The sequence below is a fragment of the Pteronotus mesoamericanus genome, unplaced genomic scaffold (assembly GCF_021234165.1).
Source record: "Pteronotus mesoamericanus isolate MK-2021 breed Mesoamerican mustached bat unplaced genomic scaffold, CSHL_Meso_final contig_20, whole genome shotgun sequence".
NCBI classification, from domain to species: Eukaryota; Metazoa; Chordata; class Mammalia; order Chiroptera; family Mormoopidae; genus Pteronotus; species Pteronotus mesoamericanus.
In genome coordinates, this window is record NW_026555085.1 from 32748376 (window position 1) to 32771456 (window position 23081).

At 38.4% G+C, this 23081-nt stretch overlaps 1 protein-coding gene across 1 annotated transcript in view; it reads right to left on the reverse strand.

Annotated features, from left to right (window-relative positions):
- The window catches only part of COL9A1 (collagen type IX alpha 1 chain), an 84163-nt gene that overhangs the window by 42382 nt on the left and 18700 nt on the right, over positions 1-23081 (reverse strand). Inside the window, exons 6-18 of the mRNA XM_054569554.1 lie at positions 21896-21979; positions 19617-19691; positions 19236-19271; positions 19056-19118; positions 12466-12519; positions 12170-12205; positions 10259-10282; positions 9845-9898; positions 8510-8563; positions 7602-7634; positions 6803-6859; positions 5309-5362; positions 1303-1356 (exon numbers count right to left, since the gene is read on the reverse strand). Of these exons, the coding sequence (XP_054425529.1) occupies positions 1303-1356; positions 5309-5362; positions 6803-6859; positions 7602-7634; positions 8510-8563; positions 9845-9898; positions 10259-10282; positions 12170-12205; positions 12466-12519; positions 19056-19118; positions 19236-19271; positions 19617-19691; positions 21896-21979 (678 nt within the window). The remainder of the gene's footprint in view (positions 1-1302; positions 1357-5308; positions 5363-6802; positions 6860-7601; positions 7635-8509; positions 8564-9844; positions 9899-10258; positions 10283-12169; positions 12206-12465; positions 12520-19055; positions 19119-19235; positions 19272-19616; positions 19692-21895; positions 21980-23081) is intronic.

Here is a 23081-nt window from a genome sequence, read left to right on the forward strand (position 1 = left end):
ACAGAAACATTTTGACATATCCACTCCCAAACACCAGAAGGTCAGCAGGCACTCATGGTAACCCCAATGGACCAGCTGAGCCATGCAGCACCCAACAGAGATCCTTAACCCATGAACACCTTTTTAAATGATGCTTGCAAATCCTGTTCATAGGATCTTTGGGAATGGTTTTTAAATAACTCTTTAAGTCCCTACCAAATTTCCATCAGATCAAAAACAGCATATCTCTCTCATACTATTTATTTCTATTTCCCACTGACAAAATGGAGCTTATCTACTAATTGTTTCATATCAAAGACTCAAAGAAGGCAAGCTTCTAGAACAAACACCTTGGACGCCTCAGAGACTCTTAGAATTCTCATGTGGTTTATAGATTCTCTGACTGGTGGCTTACGGGTTCTCTAACTCGTTTCCATTAGCTTGAGTTCCCATCAGCTCTGGTGAGCACTAATCTGCACAGCCCTGAAGCCTTTGTAAGAGGCCAGTCATGCAGGGAGAGCTGAGCCAGGGGATGATGGGTGGCCCCGTGTTTGTCTTTCTTAACTCTTACAGTTTCTGAGAACAGGACCCAATCTCGCATTTTACAATCTATACCTTGGCTGGCTACAATGTTCAACGAACATCCTGAAATTATTATTTCCGTAATTGTTATTACTCATTGTGACAAACAGTGTAACAATTCCACTTTCATATATGAAAGTAACGTAAATTCTGATTTAACTAACATTTTAAAATGAAGTATGCTAATGCCCACAATTACCTCACTGTGCATATTATTATGGCAACAATCTGCCGAAGCACAAGAGACCAACTTTTCATTAAAAGACATGATCATGAGCAATTAAAAATGTTCTAAGCATATTGATTCCATGCCTGTATAAGCTACATTAAATCCAGTAGGTGATATACCTGCTAAATATTCAGGATACACAAAATTTTCTCATTAGATCATGTATTGTAATAGTACCATATAACATAGAAAATATATATCCTCCTCTTGTGTTCAATATTTTCTTTCAGACTGCCTAGCCCTGAAATCTAGTAAGTGAATGTATGTAATTATAGATAGATTTTTTTTTTCTGTACAGTGCTTGAATGTACAAAACAGTGCTTGAATGTATAAATGGATTCTTTCCTATTTTGAAAAAACAGTAATCTCCTAAGACTGGCTTGGATGAAAAAATAGAGAATATCATGTTAATATAACACTATTAATCCAAATGCCAAATTGAAAAATATTTCAAATGTCATGAAAAAATACTATTTGCTTATCCTAGTTAAATATTTTTTAAAATACTTTACTGGAGGTCCTTGAGCTCCAACTTCTCCTGGTTCTCCCTGGTCACCTTCTTCACCCTAAAAAGCAACAAAAAAGCACACCTAATGTTATTCTAGCAAATGAACATAGAAATAGGTTTGGTCCAAATCAGCACATTTTAAATGTATTTAGCATCCTCTGAATTATTTCACTATACCTTAAAAAATTATTTTACATAAGTAAGCCATATTCATTGTAGAACATTGAGGAAAATGCAAGGAAGTATACAAATAAAGTCACCCAAATTCCACCTTTCAACTATAAATACCAGTAACATTTTAGATGCTTTTCTAAAGAAAAAGGGGCAGGAGAAAAAGAGAGGGAAGGAGGAGAGAAAGAGATGGAGACAGAGAGAGAACATGTATGCATTCATGTTTCAAGTGTGTGTGTTGGGGGGTACTATTATAAAAATAAGGTCATGCTATGCAAACTTTTCCATAAACTATGATATTTTTAATCATGATTTTTATTTTTAACTTTCTTCATCATTTTGACGTCAAATACAAAATTTTTAATGTATTTAAATCAGTCTTTCTTTTCATGGCTTATACCTTTGATGCCAGTCATAAAAAAAGTTTTCTCCACTCCAAAACCATAAATATTTCATCCATATTTTTCTCCTAGTAACTTTACAAGAGAAATATTTAATTATCAGTAATTTATTTTGATGTAAGATATAAGGAATAAATCAATCAATCTTTTTTCCAGGTAATTGGTCTCTTGCTCTCATATCACTTATTGAATAGCACATTCTCTCCACACAGATTGGATAAATCATCTTTAATATATACAAAGTTGTTAAGTACACTTGTTTCTAGACTTTCTATTCTGTTCTACTGATCTGTTGTATGATGTTGCCAATACCACAACATTTTAATTATTGAAATTTCATAATACATCTTAATCTCAGGTAGAGTGAATTCCTTTTCATTTATAGGTACTCTTATTGTTCAATTTTCCTAAATATCTACTCTTCCAGATGAACTTTAGGAATTGTTGGGCAGATCTTCACAAAAATTCTACTTGCTTCATATTAGGACTGCATCAAATCAATCGATTAATATGTAGAAAATTGGAATCTGGAACTCAGTTTATCTTCCTATTTAGTCAAATCTTTTTCTTTTTCTTTCCTTCAATAAAGTTTTGTTCTTTTCTTCATATTAGTCTTAAATATTTCTTAAGGTTGTTATAAGGTATTTTGACTACTTGGTAGCTATTGCCAGTGGAATATCCTTCCATTATGTTTTCTAGTTATTGTTTTGACTTTTTGATATTAATTTTATAACCCCTCAGGAACTTTCAAATGTTAATAAGGAAATCCAACTGTTGTCTCTTACAGGAAGATTACTGACTATGAAGAAAAGTTATTTTTTCTCTAACAAGGGTTTTACTTTAAACAACAGATACACTGCCCCACATTACTTTGGTAATGGAGATTTTGAATTGTTAAATTAATCATGAGAAAAATTCTTCATTTTTAATATTACATAAATAATATTAGATATAAATCCATTTTTTATCCTTTATTTCATGTTTCAATTCACAGTGTTTTTGCTCTACAGACTATACCTTATATTTAGAGATTTTTCACACACATACACAAAAGGAAATACAGAAAATTTAACAAAAGTATTAACATAGAAAATTTAGACACATAATGCAAAGAAGTAGGTTATGCCTAAGTCACTCATGCTTGATTTTTTAATGAACTATGAGTTTTACATAGGCATTTTAGTCTCATAATTATATTCAGATTATATCCCTAAGAACATATGATTGACAGTGGAGAGAGGCGTTCCCAATGGGAAAGCCAGAGAATTAGATAGTTCATGAAGTGGGTAATCAACACATGGGTATAATTAAGTGCTACCTTTATTTCCTTAACTGCAAAAACAACAGTGATTGCTATGTCCACTGTAAGTTTCCTTTATTAGGCTTTGGGGTACATTCCTATAAATTGTCGGTAAACCTCAAAGAAAAATAGTTGATTTAAACACTTCACCAGCAGATGAATAGCACACAACTAATTGATAACCACAGAGTTAAATGACAAGTTTAGAAGTAGAAATTTAATATCATTTTACTGAAAGATTTTTGACTATTCATTCCTATACTTAAAAATAATTTTAAAAATCTTTTAAAATTAATTCATTGAGTAAATTCAAGCAGAATCATGAATCTGAATGCACACTTTGGCCTTCAACTCTTAATTCTTCATCATTCTGCTCTCAGTTTACAGTTCCATGCATCTGTTAATGCTGTCAGGGCTCATTCTTCAATGAGCAATTGTCATCCTATTGGCATGTCAATTTTCAAAGACACCACTGGAAGTTTTTTTAAGTGACACAACATGGATAAATTAAAGGGGTTTTCAACAATTTCCGAGTAAAATTTTGACCAGTTATCGCACACAACAAAACAATTTGCAGTTTCCTCATTGAAGACCAAACCAAATTTGAGAGTCCAGGTAACTAACTTGTATAGGTATCAAAAAAACTGGTTTCATGGGGAGAGTGGAGAGGTGTCAGATTGACAGCTCCATCACCAAATCCCATGGGATACGGGACAAGGATTTTCCCAGAGAAAAGGGGTCACCAAGAGAAGAAGGAAAGGACGCAGGTCATCAAACATAACAGAAGTCAAAAAAAAATAACAGAAGTCTACATCTGCTTTACTACGAATATTAACTTATGAATATCTTTTGGAGCAATTTAATATTATTACACACCTATTTTTTGTGATTAGAGAATATTCTATTATGTGAATATGTCATACTTCGTTTAGCCAGGCCCTTGTGATTGGACATATTTTTCCATTTCTGTGCTCCTAGCACTTATAATGAATAGCAGGACCTTAATAAATATTTGTTGAAATTTTTAAATTATGAATTTTAAGATTCCATGAAGAAATTAGCATGCAGAAAATTTCCCAGAGTACTCATTTTTTTCTATTTTCTCCAATAGACAGTAAGAACCCGGCTGTTATAGTCCAGATAAATAAAATACCTTAATTATTCAAAGCCTAAGGAACAAAAAAATCAAAAATATATCCAAACTGTAATAAGGTACAGAAAATTGGCTCATTTATCCTGATTACCTGAGGTTGTTCAACAGACTGTTTTTCACGAAGGAGTTCAAAGATATTAATGCCTGAAGATATTAATAAATTAGCTCTCTTGCTCCTAACATCCAAAGAAAAAGACTAATCTTCTGCCATTACCCAATACAAATATAGAAGGACATAGTCAGCAAAGTCTAGAGGACCAGCATTAATAATAACAGTTTGACTTTGGGAATATTATAAAACTAACAAGGACAAAAATTCTATTATACAGGAAGTCAAATTCTTAAACAGTTAAAGATTTACACTAGTAGATGAAAAAAAGGCAAATAAGCCACTTTGCTCTGAATTTTAGCCTTGGTTTTTTGGCGGGGTGGCCGGCCCCAATGCAATTTGTGCTATAGATTCCCTGTTTTTATCCAAATAATAAAATAACTCTTATTGCTAACTTTCAGATTAATCGAAACCTGAGTTATAGTAAAATAAAGTCAAAAACAGACATAAATTATTGCAGAACTTGAGAAGCTGTTAGCCAGTTACTAACTTCTCTGACAGTCTCAGCAACATTTGTCATAAAATGTTACACTTGTTCTAAAATTTTGTTGAATGTAGTGCAAAAACTAGCTGAATAATATTTGACTGTCAAAAACATTAAGTAAAAAAACTATATGATTGATTTTAAAAGGAAAGCAATGGGTAGCAATACAGGAAAGAATGAAAAGTATGGAGCCTTCTTTCTTTTTTGTAACTGAACATTAGAATAGTATGCTTAGCCAGACTATTTATTGATACATCTACTGAGAACTTGCCAATTATCACTTGAAAAGCAAGGATAAAATACCATGCTTTATCACTCCTTATAATTCCTTGCAATGAAATGATCACTACCTCTGAACCACAATTTACCCACTAAATACTCATTTTCCTTACCTTGTGACCTTGTCTTCCAGGTTCACCAATTTCTCCTTTAGCCCCTTTATGACCCTAACAAATGCATAAAGAAATAGATAAATAAATAGATAGATAGATAGATAGATAAATAAATAAATATTGTGTTCGCTTTGGCACAGAAAGTGATCAGAGGCTCATCAAGTGATCCTGCTTCCCCAAATCTGTGTCAATATGGTGTTAAGGAAAAGGTTGTGTGACTACTTTAAATGACCTTAATAATACCGTATGTATTACATGACTGCTACATATGGTAAATATCAGTTTTAGTTAATGGAAAAACCATGCTCTAGAATAACAAAAGCTCCATTACCTGATTCAGCAATGTGACTCATTGACTATAGGTCCCTCGGTCCCTCCACCCCAAACCCCTCCTCTCACAGTTGGATTAAGAGCATTAGGTCTTTCCCCGGGAACTTACTTTCTGAGGTGACAACCCTGACCTGACTCAGCTGTGTTCCCTGCTCCCTGGAGGCTGCTCAGAAACCCTTCTTCCTCCTCTATAGCCATCACCTCCCTGGAGGTGAGAATGGCTGGTATAAGAAATAGATTTCCCTGGAGGCACAAATTTCTGCCCCTTCTTGTACACAGTTTTCAGTGCAAAGGGAAATCTCTAAAGTGCTGTCAAGGAGGGCTGCACAGCATGAGAAAAGATCCTTATCTCTTCTTGTTAGAACATCTGTTCTGAGCATAGATGTGCTTCAGGCAGTTACATGAGGTAAATAGGAAATGAACATTTCAACATTAAGTCTATCAGAGCCTGCACTCTCAGAGCCATTCTTCTAAGAGTACAAGTTGTTGTGAATAATAAGACACCAAGACAGGCAGTTGTGGGAATCCACCAAAACTAAATTTAGAGAAAACCATATTTGGGAAACCAGTGCCTCGGGGCATTTCAGACCGTAGCAGAACTCCATTGGTCTGACATTTTTCAAAATCACTTCAGACTCATTGACCAGAGAGAGAAAGCCATTTAACCCCAGTATTTGTTGGGGGGGGGGGTTAAATTTTTATAGACAATTTGAAGTAATTATTATGTCAGAGTGAGAGAAAAATGCTTTTGGAACATCCCTTTTCTTGCCTATTTTGCAAAGTTTTTCTATTTTTTTTAACTAAAGTAGTTTCAAATACATGATGGGCACAATTACCCCCACCCTACTCAGAAGGCAAAGTTCTGAGCCTTAATTTGGTGTTCTAAAGTCTCTCATCCAATGCATTTTACCAATATTTCTTCCCTGAACAACAAAAGCACTGTATAATCAAGCGTCTGTGCCTCAGTAGGAAGACCTGCCGGGGCACCAGATGAATTTCTAGGACTGGGTAAGGACCACAGACTAGGCCACAGGGCAAGCAAACACACGCTGGCCTGAGCCATCAGGTGGGATCTCTGCACCAGGGAGGCCAGTGCTTAAAGGAAAGGCTCTATTTTCCTCCAGATAAAACTCTTGAAAATAAATACTGAAATTATTCTCTTACCCTCATGCCAGGTATGCCTGGATATCCTGAACGACCTGGTGGACAGGCATTGGGACACTGCCAGAGAGACAGAAAGTGCATAAATTAGAGCCTCCACTTTGGGACAAAATGGCTTTTTTTTTTTATCCAGGAATTCCAGCTACAGAACCTCAGTGCAGTTATATTCGTTAAATAACTCAGAATGACCCTTTCCTTTTTATTATTTCATTTTTAATCAGAAACGTACAGAGACTATAACAAACCCTTTCCCCATGTGTCCACCATCCAGATTTAATAAATGTTACTATTTTGCCATACTTATTTCAGGCTTAATTTATTAAAAATAAAATAAAATGTTTCCAGATAACCCATTACACCATGACTTGATCATTTCCCCTCCCCCCTTCTACTGGACGAGCTCTCTCCTGAGGTTCACATCCCTCATCAAATCAGCCAAAACTGTATTTAGCGCAGTTTACCAACATCTTTGCATATTACTCTATAAGTAAAAGAAGTATCAAAGGGAGTTATTTGACTTCTATCTTCTAAAAGTGAGGTACGCTAGTGAAAAAAAAAATGCCTTCATCATAAAGTAAAAAGATTATGGAAAAACAAAGATATTTTTTAAATGAAAAGCAGTTACAGTCTTGAGTGCATACAAGCCCCCAGTCCACTAGTGCTATGAAGTGCTCTGACATGTGAGTAGAGTAAAACACAGAAATACAGCACATTTCAGTGAGATGATTTTAAAGAGAATTCATCCGAAGAGTACACGGTCTTTGACTTAAAACTGTATTTTGTTCAAAGGAAAGTATCTTACCAATGGATCTCCATCATGAAAGCCAATTGTTCCCTAAGGTAAGAAATATTAGAGTTAAGAATATACTTAAATATTTAATCCAAACTTACTAATAATAGAAAGTTCATTAGGCAAAAATACACTAAATACATTTGTTCTATAATATATGAGGAACAAAGAGCACATAATGTGCTAATATTCTAAAAACCTGGCTCATGGGTATATTTATTTTGGAGAACCCTACATTTCGGCAGATTATTTCTTTCAGGGGATTGAAGGGAGATGAAATGAGAGACAAAATAGAAAATATGGGGAACTTGGAATCATAAATTAAAACTATGGATTAGCTCCTACTTAAACTTCGATTTTTTTAATTGCTTAATGTATAAATCCTTTGTAAAAACTATTTTTTTTAGTGTTCCTTTCAAATGTCCAAGTTTTGGGAATTTGAGAATCACAAACATCAAAGGACTTCAAATATAATGAGTAAGCCATTCTCTGTGAAAACCACCTTTGTTTAAAAGATTTTATTTATTTATTTTTTAGAGAGAGGGGAGGGGAACGGAGAGAGAAAGAGAGGGAGACAAACACTGATGTGTGAGAGAAGCATCAATTTGCTGCCTCTCATACACCCTTAACCGGGGACCTGGTCCACCCTGACTGGGCATCGAACCCGCACCTTTGGTTCGCAGGCAGGCACTCAACCCACCGAGCCACACTAGCCAAGGCTGAAAACCACTTTTTAAATTATTGTGATTTCTCTATTTCTCTGGCCTAAAAAGAACCATGTTCTGAATGGATGAAAAAAGTTGATAGCTATTTTAGAATTTTAGGACAATGACTCAATTAACAGGTACTCCCATTTTTGGTCCTTAGGTCTTTAATCCCAACTGTCAGAGGCAGAAAAATTCAGGCTGCAAATAACTTACACTGGGTCCTGGAGGTCCAGGGGGGCCAGGTGGTCCTCTTTTCCCAGGGTCACCCTAAGTTATTTGAAAATTGTGACACAGTGGTTATATACATATCAAAACACAGTGCGTAAAACTGGTGAGGCATGAGAGAATGATATTACCAGAAACCCCTATGGAGCTCAGCCATGCATAGACCTGTCACCAAAATCAATGGGTGGCCCATAATCCAATCAGCTCCATAAAACCAGAAGAATAAAGGAGTTCCAGTCTTGCCAAGGTAATAAAACCAGGCAGAGGAACACTTGGTGGGGAAAGCAAAGCCAATTCTCTATAGAAGGATAACTTTCTCTACCCTGAAAACTAACTGGGAAAACTACATATTTTTCTAGCTGCTTTGCAGAGGACTGAACAGACAATGCTGCTAGGGCCATCCATCTAATGGCAGCAGAAGAAGGCTTGCTCCCAGCCTGAAGCTGTGAAGTGGAAGGTTAATCTCTGCGGTGCCAGACTCTTCCTGGTGTAGGTCCACAAGCTATCACTCGCTCCATCACTGCACCCTCTTGCAATTGGAACAGAAGATCAAAGATGGATGAATTTAAATAAGCCATACAGTGAAAATGGATTTCAGTTTGTCTTAACATGCAGAATTTACCCCTGGCATGTTTTCCTTCTTAATGTTTCCTTCTTAAAGCCAAAAGCATCTTAGATTTAATTTAACTTTATAATCATTTCATATTTATTCAATTGTTCAATAAGCAAATATGTCAAACAGTATGCAAAAAGGTACACAATATGTGGCTCCTACTCTCAATGAGTTTACAATAATCTATCCTTCACACATCAGTATTTTAAATTTTTTAAATATTTATTGAATATTAAAAATCAAGCACTTATTACCAGCAATTTATTCTATGAAGTTCAGCTCTTTGTTGCCTAAAGCTAAGTTCTGTCAATTTAATTATAATATAATGGCACTAACATAAATGCACATGGTAATGATTTTAGCCTATTCACTTTTCATTTCATGGGAAGGGTCTAATACAAAAACACTAGACTGCAATCCTGGATGGATCTGTAAAATAGAAGTGACACTTCCTGACTTGACCACTAATTCTGGAAGTCAGGAAGAAAATTTTAGCTGAAAACTTCGGGAAAAAATTAAAATCATTACATGAAAACAGAGCAGCATTATTATCTTTGGTCTCCATCAATACTGTAAACTGCAATGAAATTCATCTGCCATTTTTCAGATATGCAGGGAATAACATACAGTTAGGGTAGGTAATTTGCCTTCCCTAGTAACATTGTCTTTTAAGTCAGCAAATGTCTATCAAAAGTCGATGTAGTACTCACAATTGGTCCAACACGGCCAAGCTCTCCAGGGAGACCTGCTCCCCCAGGAGGACCCTGAAGGAAACAAATTAAAAGGACATGGTGATTCATGAATGTTTTTACAATCTATCATGAATGATATCCAATACAGTAAACAACTGACAGAATTATGTATCTGTACTAGTTTTGGTTTCCAATGAAATGGTAACCCATTTGACCAAATTTTAATTACTTAAAATAGAACATAAATTTCTTAAGTTAATAAAACACTTGGTTTAGCTTAATAGGGGTATTGTCATAGTAGCCACCTTAGATCAAGTAGGTGGACACTATAAACAGCACTAGGTAGAACGTTAGTTGGAGAGTAAGGTTGAGATCCAAGAGACAGGCCATGTTTATAGACTACGCAAAAATAAACCAAGAGATGATACTCACAGGGGGTCCAGGAATGCCACGGCCCTAAAAGATTAAAATAAAAATTACTATGGTATATGATTTATATTTAGTATAAATACAGACACAGACCTAACTCAGTTCAAAAATAAACTATAAACTCTTATCACTAGATAAATATGTGATGTTCATTCTAAAGAAAGCAATGGGTAAAGAAAAGCAAACATGGCTCTGCTTCTATAAGAACCAGAAGCTTGTGGCAGCTCCTCAAACTTTCCTCTGGTGTCGAAGCTAACCAGTAATACTTTTTTCCAAACATTTTTTTTAAAGGAAAATTAAAGGAAGTCATCCATGCTTGCCCTCAGGAGAACTTACCATCACTCACAAATAGACATCACTATCTGACAGATTAAGGAGTTTTTCATTTGCTGTGTTTTATAAGAAACCTACCTTAAAAACAATACAGTGTAATGTTTTATAATTTATAACATGATGCCTGGATGTTCCCTCAGACAAATTATTCAGCACAGGGAAGCAGGGGATAAAAAGGAATCCAAACACACACTCTTTGACAGGTAGGACTCTATTTCCAGACACTAAATCCAGTAATATTAAAAATAAAATGGTGTCACTCCTGAAATGACCTATGATGGGATCTTAATTTCATATGCTGAATTTGATTTCAAAACTAATACTCCATCTCCCTCTCCTTTACACTTTATATCTCTTTAGCAACACCAAACTGTGTATAATTAAGAATTAAAGCCATATCATCCTCCAAGCTTCAATTCTTAGCACAAGACTTAATATACAACAAACCCTAACTATATGCCTGTTGAACTAATAAACTGATCATCAGCTGCCTTATTTTCTCTCTTTGCTTTCCAGGCTCACTTTTCTCCCCTTGGGGTTTCTCGTTACTCATTTTGCTTCTACACTGGCTGGAAGAGCTTTTAGTCACGGCTGTCTCTGTTGCCAGTCATGTTAGCTCTTCATTCCAGACTTTCTTTTCTAAAAAATCCATAGATGAGGCCTCCGGTGGAATCAATGTACACCTTCTGATACTGATATTATTTCTAATTATTTAGGCAGCTAAAATAAGAAATAATGTCACATGAGCAATATGTTTAATGATAAGGGGGACTTTTTAAAGGCATTCTTTGAAAAATTGCTCCTATTTGAGCATTTTAATATGTGGATCAATTTGGGAAATGTGTTATGCTTGAAAATACCAAAGTAATCAATAAGTTATTTCATATCAGAGACCTTGATGATTGATAAATTTCACTAATGTTTTAAAGGCATCACTATAAGATGTGACCTCTGTGTTGAAAAATATGGGAGAAAGGCCAGCAAGCTATTCACTTCTGAAAATAGGCTCCAATGGAAAAGTTGACACTTGCTGAAATATGGCAAAGAAAACAGTGTAAATAAAAAACAAGAAGGAAATACACAGATTCATGACAAAAACAAAAGAGGAATGAAGAGCCAAATAGAAAGGAAAAGCAGGTCTTATAAATAAGACCTGATCATCTTATTTATAAATAAGAACAACACAAATTTGCCAGATGTGCAGTGTAGGGAAAGATTAACCAGGGAATCAGGCAGATGATAATAGCTGATGGCTGGTGTTTCATTAGAGATAAACCAATTGTGAAGAAAATGTTGTGATGCCACAAGCTAAACTGAATATTTGAATTTGCTATTGTTATGCAAGAAATGTTATCTATCAGTGGGAGTGGAGGGGGAGTCTTCTATTGGGAGATACCAATTGCAAACAAATATATTTTATACTGTACATTCAAATTTCTCTAAAATTTTTCTACTCATGTCAGATAACTCACAAATTCCTTTGTGATGTATATTATGTAGAAAAATGCATTTAAAATTTTCATAATGGTAGAATTTTACCTAAAGATAGATTTTCAATTCTGTCGCTTTACGCTCACTTACTGGAAATCCACGTGATCCCGGCACACCCGGTTCTCCCTAAAAATAAAGAGTTCATTGTATTCAGCCTTTTATAGCATAAATATGTAAATATGCAAACTGCATAAATATTAAAATCATTAAAACACTCCATATGAGTGTTTTTAATTTAATTCACTTTAGCAAAAACACAATTTCCATTGAACAGTGTATTTCAACTGCTTCACAACTCATCTGTTAGTTGATTTGCAATCATTACAATAAAATTATACTTCAGCATTTAATTAATACCAGCAATTAATACCAGATGGCTAACTTACTTTTTGTCCTCTTGGTCCAACAGAGCCAGGGGATCCATCAGGCCCTGTTAATCCCTGACAAAGCAAGATGATATTAGAACTATTACAGCATCCTTAGGCAAACCTTTAAGTGGATAATTTCATTGTACTTATTAATTAGGTACAGGATAATTACCTAGATGTGATGTAAATATTTATAAGGAAATACCTTTCTATGTTCTTACTCAAAGGTAATGTTTAACATGTTATCTGTTAGTTGTTTTCTATTGATAAATTTTATTATATTCCTAACTTCTTGTTAACTGCATTGTTTATCACAGGGTTCAATAATTTAGTATTTTTAAGCCATTCAGAGAAAGGCTTAAATACCACATGATCTCACTGACATGTGGAATTTTATGAACAAAATAAACTGATGAACAAAATAGGACCAGAGGCATGGATACATGGGACAGACTGACAGATCTCGGAGGGGAAGGCAGTGGGGAGGTTGAGAAGAGATTAACAAAAGAACATATACACATATCAGACAACAACGTGTGAGGGGCAGGGGAATGGGGAACATCTGTAATAGTATCAGCAATAAAAATAATAAGTCAGTGTTTTTTGTCACTGGTTTGAAAAAATGCAATATAATAATTACAGCATTCTAAGAGCTAAATCCGATGGAGCAGCAGGTCTTGGCTCCGCAATTTACCCATATTTATGTACTTCCTTTACTTCATTTATAAAGTAAAAATACTACCTGCCTCTATAACTCTTTAATAATGTCTTGAGAGTAAATAAAATGTTTCCTCAATAGCAATTAAAAATAATCAATCTCATTATTGCCTTGTAGCCACCTAACTAAAGCCCTCTGGCCATCTTCTAGCAATGATAATTGCTTATTTAAGAATATCAACTTTTAATGTTGAAACATTTGAGAGCATGCATGTTTCTCCATTATCTTCCTTAGTAAAAATAGCTATAATTAAGTATATATTTTCATGTGTGCCACTCCATATATAGAATTTAAGCCAGTTACTATAAAACTCATTTATAACTATCACATTTAATAGAAAAGTGGTTATTAAAATGTGTCTTTAAAACATTTTCATTTTCTTACCAATATTTATTTTATCATCAGTCTCAATATAAAATAGATATGAAAGCATGATAACAGTATGTGTATATTTAATTTACATATTTGGTAAAGATGTATTTTTATGTTTTTAATTTTTTACTTTTTCACACTTTCAGGTGTTGTCATCTATAATGTAATCTTGAAATTATACCTTGCTGAAGATAAATATGTGTATCTGTAATATGCATACATATGCACATATACACATGCATATTACATAAATATGAAACCTATCTATTATCAAGATTTTGAAAAAGACTCAAATGATATTAATAGAGGGAAGGATTCCTTGAAATTATAAAAACCATACTTAAAAATGGATCCCCAAAATCCATATCTAATGTCATAGTCTGCATAATTATCAATAAAATGCTTTCATTTAATTTATATAGAAAACTAGTTCACTAGCCATGGTTTTTGCATTTCTCTACATCAATTAATTTCCCTCATAACTCCATAGAGTGTATCAAAAGAAGTAGAAAAAAATGAGTTGAAAATGTCAATTACTGCAAATCTGCCAAAGAAAAAAATCATTAAATACACACAAAAGAATTTTTTGACAGACTGTCCCTAATTTTCAATCACTTTAGTCTAATTATAACACTATAATTTGGGAACAAGTCCCAACATCTTGGTTGCTGAACACCTATGGTAGTAGAATATTGGCTGTGTATTTCAGCAAACAAACCACACATCCAGGAACAATCCCTGGAAGCATGTGTGGTGCCTAGACTTTCAAAACTTCAGGACATATTTAATTAATGGAACCAGTAATTCCCGCTTTATGTACATGTCCTCCAGTGCCAATCCCGGTCAATTCCCATACAGCAGCCCACTAACCATCTTCAACCTGTGACTTGCGTAACCGACAAGATTAGAGGACAGTAGCTTCTATAGATGGTAGAATTTCAGCTGCACGATAAAAATGCAGAACCAAAGAAATGGTTGGATAACCTAGAGGCTGCTTCCAGGTCACCTTCTATTATTTTCCACAGGATATAATAAAGATGTCTATCTTTAGGAAGTCCTTTGAATTAAATTGAAAATACAGTCTGGTGTCAGATGGCACAGTGAACTCTGTTATGAAATAGCTATGGAGAAAAGCACAAAACGTCATGAGGAGAAGGGCTTCATGTTCATTCAATCTTAGCACATTGTCCCTGCATTTAATACACACTCAATACATGACTACCAAGTAAAATTAATGTAGGTCAGCCTGTTAGGTGGGGGGATATTACACTTGTTCTTCCACATCATCTTTATTTTTTTATTAGCTGTGAAACCATTCGCAAGTTACTTAATTGTATAGTGCCTCAGTTTTCTAATCTGTAAAATAGGTATAATAATAATATCTACTTCAAATGTCAATTTTAAAGATTAAATGGGATATTTCACACAAAGTGCTTGCAACAGCCCCTGACAGAGCGGAGCCTGAACAAATGTCAGCTACCCTTTATCATCGTTATTATGTTGTCAGCACTGTTCCAGGTGCTGTGAGAGTTCACATGAAGTATCAGGCATGTTTCCTGCCCTCTGAGATCTTCCAACCTTACCCAGAAAGGCTTCTGCAAGTAAACAAACAAATAATCTAGATATTAACCACAAGCACTGTACTTTACGGATCCCTCACACTTCTTCAATGCCGTACTATTTTTACTTACACTTACCTTTCAGAATAATTTGTTAATAACTCACTATGCTAATCATATAACTCCTGCCAGTGATAACAGCTGTATACATTCAGGGTATGTTCTAACCTCTTCCCAGTAAAAAATGGCATGTTATAACTATAATTCCTATATTTAATTCTAGTTCTTCCTTCTGTCTTACATGTGCACTGTAAGAATGAATGAAATACTGTTTTATAGAGCTTGCTGAGCATGTCACAGCAAATAGTGCCTATAAGAATGTCTCTATTGATATGATTGATTATAGTAACACAGTTGTCCTTTGGGTGCAAGGCTATAACCAAGTTCTGACTTCTCTAATTTTACATGTCTATAAGGGAAAAGAACTTAAAGACTTAGCAGGAAAGAAAAGATTATATATATTCCCCCCCATTTACATTTACACACATAATTTTAATTTGCAATTCTTATTTATCAAATAAATGAAAGAGGAAAATATTACCAGTGGCAGCAAGAATTGCAGTTATATGAATGTATGGAGATAAAGTTCTATATAGGATGGTATTGAAGTGGACTGTGCTCTGAACTTTCTCACCGCTGCTTGGCAGGGAACACCGGCCCTCAGTCTCATTTCCGCCGGCACTCCTAGGACTCAGGTCTGGAGACTCAAGGCCTAATTCTACAAGAAGAGCTGCCATGATTCTTCTATCTTTTCCATCAAAAAATCCACTTAGGATAATTGCCTTTAAATCATGTTCCTTTCAGAGTCTTCCAAACGTCATCTGTTAATGTTAACTTTTTGGTAATGTTAACCATTATTATACAGCTTTGTAATGAACCAAAGAGCAGAAGACAGAGAGATTGGAGGTTTAAGTCTTACAACTATGTAGACTCTGCTTCACCTATCAGGAAGATTGTTGAAGCTTTCCTGTATCCCAGGTGTCTGGGGACAAACAAACAGCAAGCTCTGATATAGTTACTGATATTTCCTTATTCTCAACATCTAGCCTTAATTTAGAGTAAAAGATTTGTTTAAAATATAAAATGAGCCACCCTGCCTGGTGTGCCTCAGTGGATTGAGCACTGGCCTGCAAACCAAAGGGTTGCAGGTTCTGTTTCCAGTTGGGACACATGCCTGGGTTGCAGGCCAGGTCCTCAGGAGCGGGTACGTGAGAGGCAACCACACATTAATGTTTCTCTCTCTTTCTCCCTCCCTTTCCTTATCTCTAAAAATAAATAAATAAAACCTTTTTTAAAAAATAAAATATAAAATGAACCAAAGGATGGAGTAAGAAAACTTTTTGGCTAAGAACCTTGTAAGTCCCATGTGGCTCCATGTCAATATTGGGTGAATATGAACATAGACATATTCATAAATAACTATAAAATGTCAATTATAAATTATTTTAATTATTCATTGAATTATCCATATTATTTTTCTTGATTAGTAATTCAGATACTAAAAATTCACTATTATTCTTTTTCTCCCTATTTTCTCTGATTATTCATCTATTTAAGGACTTCATTTGAATTTGAATAAGGCAAAACTATCTGGAAAGTGAGTTAAGTCCAAAAATCAAGAAATCTGGTTTCTTTCACTGTCTTCGCTACTAAATGACTCTGAGTCCTTGAGGAAAGTAAAGTCCTCATAATTATTGTTTCCTTATCTGTGGAGAATAACATTAGCCAAACCTGCTTTCCGGGTTGTTGTAAGGTTAAAGGAAATAATGTTTGTGAGAGTGCTTGAGAAAAAAGTTCTATACAAATGTAAATTAGTATAGTTAATTTTTTGCTTAGTTCTAGGAAATGCCTAAAGTACTGGCACGTACATGAATTCCTTACGTTTTTTTTCTTGTCTTCATTTCTCGTTCTCTCTTCCTTTCTTTCTCAGTCTCAGGAGACTGATTCGATGCCCTAATCAGTTTCTCCCTGAGGACCTTACAGTGTCAAAGTTTTATAAGAGGCCTTACTCTTACATTTCTAACTTTGGAAATCTGGTTTGTTCTGCACTATAGTACTGCAATTACAGATAAAGAAAAAATACCTGTAATTGTTATCTACATTGTACTTCTAAAGATTTTGATGCACTTTCATTTGTTTATCCAAAATTCTATTTAAGTGGGGAAATTATACAGCAATACAGTATTGTTTTCATGGCCTTATGGTAAAAGGTAAAGAATTTGTTGCACACACTACATAAGACCATAAAAAACTAAGGCACAGACAAGTCTGGCACTCTGAAAATATTTCAACACAATAAATAGCAAGAAAAGACATTTGGTGCTTCAAACAGCACAAAAATTAATAGTAATAATAATAATAATTCAATTATAAAAATTTCTTTTCACACACACAAAAAAGTGAGATTCAAATTTCAAAGGAATGCAGAAATAAATTCAACCTATTTTGGGCTACTAGCTTCTTTAGCAGCCTTGTATTTACCAGACATTTTATTATGTGACTGTTTCAAGTCATTCAGAGTGTTTTTAAGAGGAACTTGATAGCCACGTTATATAATTTCAGTTTGCATCATACAAATATTAATCTGATACTCAGTTTGTATTATCCAAATATGAGTCCTTATGGGCCTCATGCACTCGCTTTGTATACATAGAATATTGTGAAACACACAAAGTCTATCTCCTAAAGCATAAAAACCGTAGACAAATATCCTCATTATGATAATCTTGATACAGAACGCACATCTTAATAACTGTTGAGCTCTAGCTACTTTCCTCTTTTCAAATGGAAGCCTCTGTGTCAAACAGTAGTAAAAAATTCTTGGAAATTGCAATCATAGGTTTCCAGATGCTTTCTTTGCGTTAGAAAAATCTTTAGTTTTGGGAGATGACAGAAGATGGTAACTTGAAGGATAACTTGGATGCACCACTGTCTGCTCTCTGAGAACAGATGCTGTATCTTACTTCGCTTTGTGTCTCAACCACAAAATCAAGGACTGGTCTGTACTGGGAACTCAGTGGGTTATTGGCTGAGTGCCTGGAGACAGGAGAAGCTGACAGTACTGAAGTCATTTTATTCTGAAGAAATATTATTTAGTGTTAGGTTTACCACACAACTCAGTCTAAGCTTTCTGCCAATGTGGGAAGAGGAGGTATGGAGGTGGGTAAGCTGGGGAAAGGCAACTGGTTCCTAACCTTCAAGCAGCTCTAGCCATCTTATTTTTGTCAGTGATGCCAAAAGCACCATGGAAAGGGAGAAAACTAGTTTTGAATTTCTTATTCCATGTGTTATCTACATTCCCTGCCCCGGCCCCACCCGCAGACATCCCCACTCACTTCAGGCCCTCCCTCGAGCACACCTTTCTTTCTTCTCTGCCTCTTTCCCTGCCTGAGGTTCTTTTTCTGAATTAATCTAGAGGATGACAGTAAAAGGACAAGAATAGAGACAACTTGGCTGTGAAGCCCCAGAGACCAGTAGGAGCCCATCTCCCCCAGCACCCTCTGTGCCCCAAAGTGGGGCTGAGTCCACAGCGTGAGCAGAGAGTAGACTGTTTGAGGCAGGAACCCGGTACCCCTTGTCCTCTTGTGAAAGGAGGAAATGCCAGCGCTGAGTGCAGTCCCCAGAGAGCCTTGAGGTATGAGGTGTCTCCACTCTCGCTGGCCCCTTTGCAGAAAACTGCTGCCTCCATGCCAACCAGGTAAATTCAGGGCTCCAACCAGGCAAACTCAGAGCCACAGCCCTGTTTCAGCTGTGTCTACAACCCCCCAGCACCCCTCCAGGACATCTCCTCGTCTCTCCTTTCCTCCCTCCTTCCTCCTCCTGCCCTTAAACGCGCGCGCGCGCACACACACACACACACACACACACACGCACGCACGCACGCACACACGCCTACTCACATCAGCGCCAGGTGTGCCGGGCTTGCCGGGAGCTCCAGGCTTTCCCGGTTCTCCAGGAGGACCCTGAGTAGGAGGAGGGAGAGGTAGGGAGAGAAAAAGGTGCAAATTGAGACTCTTGGACACACATGGCTGCAAACCACGTCTAAAGAAAGTGCAATGTGAACGTGCTCATCAACTTACCGGGGGGCCCGGGGGACCCTTTGGACCTCTGTCACCCTAGAGGAGGAGGAGAGAAGACAAGAGCAGTTGGTTGAGGCGCTGGGGAGCCCGCTGGGAGAATCCCATGCGTGATCACCACACACGCGGGGACGGGGACTGAGTAAATGAGAGAGATTCAGGACCCACCGATGGGGACAACAAAACAGTCTACCTCCTCCCTCCGAAAATCCCTGGTCTTCTAAGATCCAACCCCCAACTGTCGCCCATGTCCAATCCCACCTTTGGATGGGGGGCAACTTGCCCTCACCCAAAAAAAAGGAGGAAGAAGAACTCTGAGCCACTGAAGAAAGGACAGCAAAGGGCAAGAACTGAAGAACAGTGCAGTTGGAGATGGAAACTTACATCGATGCCGTCGATGCCGGGAACTCCAGGGGGGCCCGGAGGCCCAGGAGGACCCTGCTCGCCTGGGGGACCTCTCTGACAAAAACAGCACACACGGGTTAGTGACGCGCATTAGGCAGCAAGAAAAAACGGGGCGCGATGTCTTGAGGCCACCACCTCTGCCCCGCAAAGACGCCTCCCTAGGGAAGCCGGGCTTTTTGAAATGGAATATAATAAAAGCGTATCAAACTTCCAAGACAGCCTGTTGCTTCTGCTCTGCCACAGCCTGAATGAGGCAAAACAGTGGGGTTACAGCAGGATCTAGGCCCCCGATGTCCAAAAAGGGGTCCTGAAGAAGCAGGGGCCTGATGCCTTTTATTTTTTTTAAAGGGATTCAATCATGAAAATGGTGGTCATTGGACACCTCGAGTGAATCAGTAATTGCGAGTCAGTATTTTGGCTAAAATGGAACAGCGAAGAATGGAAGTGCTCCATATCAGATCGATTACAGTATCGTTTTGTAAATCTCTCAATGTCCAGTAGAAATCTGAGGTGCACACTCGAGGAAAAGATTGGGGAGGAGTGGGGCAGAAGAGCCTTGAAACCCAACGAGCTTCTGGCCTCATTTCAGATTTACCTGCAGTGACACTCTCTGGCATGAGGTCTTTGCACCTTGCTTCAAAACTACATCAAATTTCACATTGACCCTAAGGAGTGACCCATTTTATCGCTTGTAAACAGCTAAACGTTGACGGTGCTGTAGGGACTGGTGGCCTCTGAAATAGTGTGAGCATGCTGCTTAGGGAATGCGGGGGGGGAGGTCCCCCTTTTAAATTTAAAAAAAAGAAAAAAGCTTCTTTCATCAAGGAAAACTTTGTTTTTCTAAACTCCTCTGACCAGACAGGTTACAATGGGGTCTTTGTAAGTGAAACCTCAAACCTCCGCTGGGCTCGCCCGCCCCCGCCGTATCCTCTCCGGCGCGGGAGGGAGGCGACGCCGGAGCCTTTGGGAAGTTGCTGAAATTCTGAAGGGAGCCAAGGCTGCCTAGCACCAAGCCTCGAGCCGCGGGCACCACTAGCAGGACGCACGGTTTAGTGCTGCCACCGCAGGCTGGAGGAGCGGGAGAGGGGGCTTTAGGGCCGAGATCCTGAAAGCCCGCCTTCCCGGGCCTGCTTTTGATTGTGACCAGGAGAGGGGGAAGGGAGGTAAGATGAAACCAAGCCAAAATTAAACCGTGGTCTGCAGACGCCGATGGTCTTCAGCGTCTGAGCCTGCAGCGCTAGGTCCCAAGTGGGGGGAGGTGTCCTTTCCCGGACCGATGGGTCACCTGGGGTCCCCGCCTCCCAAGGTACTCGCCGCAGGTGCTGCGGCTGGAGGTAGCGAGCCGCTGTAGAGCTCTGGGGATGCTCCGAGCCTTCCCCACCGCTCCCGCGACGGCTGCACCCCACATGTCCCTCTGTGCGCTGGAAAAATGTAAACACTTACCGTCCTCAGCTTACCTGGTCTGGAATCTAGCTGAGCTAATGAGGAAAAAGGGAGGGAGGAAGTGAAAAGGCGCCCCCACCCCCGCCCCAAACTCTCGCACAACTTACTTGAGCCGCGCACAAGCAGAGTCCTGACAGCAGCAGTCGCAGCCCTAGGAAGCCCTGGGTCCGCGCCGTCCAGGCCATGCACCCCGCCCTCTGCTAATCCCCGAGACCGACTCTACCTCCGGCCGCCGGGCTAGGCTTCCCGACCCGCCACGCGCATCAAGCGGCACTTCTTCCCCACAAAAAGTGCCCCCGGGATTAGTGGTTGCAAAGGTGCCCCGGTGGGGAAGGCGTCTGTTCCTCCTGTTTTTGAATGGCCCTGGAGAGGGTCCTGGGGATTGGAGGAAAGCTAGCGGGCCGGTAGGACGGATAAAATGACAACAGTCCCCCTTAACCCTTTCGCGGCTCCGCACGGGCTCGGCCAGAGAGCACGGCTCTGCCTCCGCCCGCCCACCCCAGGCTGCCTCCGGCTCTCCCCGGAGCCTCCTTTAGATGACCTGTGCACCACTGCCGGCGGCGAGCAGACCGTCACCCTTCTTGGAAAGATAGTTTGGAAGAGAGTAAGCCACTAAAGGTAGACTACACCAGACACCCAGGGGAGTTGGGGGGAAGGTTCTACTTTCCAGGCTGCGGGTGGGACCTGTGCTTCCTTAATATGTACCTGATCGATACAGAAAAGCTCAGATCTTTTGGAGAAATAGAGTGGAGGAGCAGAATGGAGAGGAGTCAGCTGGGAGGACTTCGCCTTTGGAGCTGGCCAAAGGGACTCACCGTTATCCTTGGTGGCAGCTCATGGCAAGTTTCTCTGCTGGGTCGAAGTGGGTCACAATGGATGAGCATCCATTGAAGTTCAAACTGTACAAAGACAGCAGACCATCAGTTCAGGTTCTTTTGGAGGACAGAAACAGGTCAGTTAAGAAAGAAAAGTTGGTGAGTGTGGTCCAATTGCTAAGTGACTAGAAACCAACTTAAACTGGTTAATTTCATTGGACCAGGACTTTCATTGTTCTTTGAATATAAATTTCCATTGGAAATCGGTGGGAAGCCCTTCCCAAGTATGATCATTATATGCAGGTGTCTTTTGCTCTGCATTACTCCAGGTGAGCCTAGGCGGGAAACAGACCACTGGCACTGATTTTCTATTTCCCGCCTCATCACAACACCAAGAGGGAGGTTCTATTAAAATGAGGCCAGAGAAAACAAGAAATGGTCCTAGTGACAAGTCAGTAAGTGTCAGAGTCTGATGTGGGACCCAGGCCTACCTCACTCCAGAGAGTATACGTGCTAAGAGTTCACACTGGAGAAGGTTAAGGACAGGCAGCCAAAGAGGTGGCAACATCCAGGAATGATACAGAGGAAAGAAAATCTGGTCCTGGAAGAAATACGCATGCTAGAGAAGACATCCTCCATGGAGTGGACAAAGTTTAAAATGGAAGGAAGCGATGGTGGGAATGAGAGGGAAATCAAGGACTGGGCCGGGGGCCGGGGGCGGGTATACAAAATGATAGGAAATATTTAAATTTGGTACAATCTTATTCATTTGTTGCAGAGATATAAAAACGTTAAAGACTTGAAATCCAAATATGTCCTAATAACTTCTTACATTTTAGCAGGTGCTAAGGGAGAAAGAAGGAACAAAAAAAGAAACAGGACAAAGGAAGAGTAGCCAAATCTGAATCTGAAAGCCTCAGGAGACCTGGTTAATAAGAAAGAAAAAAAGATGTATCCCACAGGAAGCCTGCCACTGTGTTTTGATGGCCCCTCTAAAATTGAGGGAGTTCCTTGCTAGACATTTCAAGTTAGATCTTTATTTCTTGGTCAGTTGATTCTTCAGGCATTATGTAAGTGTCTCGTTAAGTACCTAGGCCCCATATCTAAACATTATCTCTTCCTTTTTTCATCTAATAGTGAATTGCTCTCCATCCCACCAGTCAAACAGGCTTTAGATCTGCTGGAT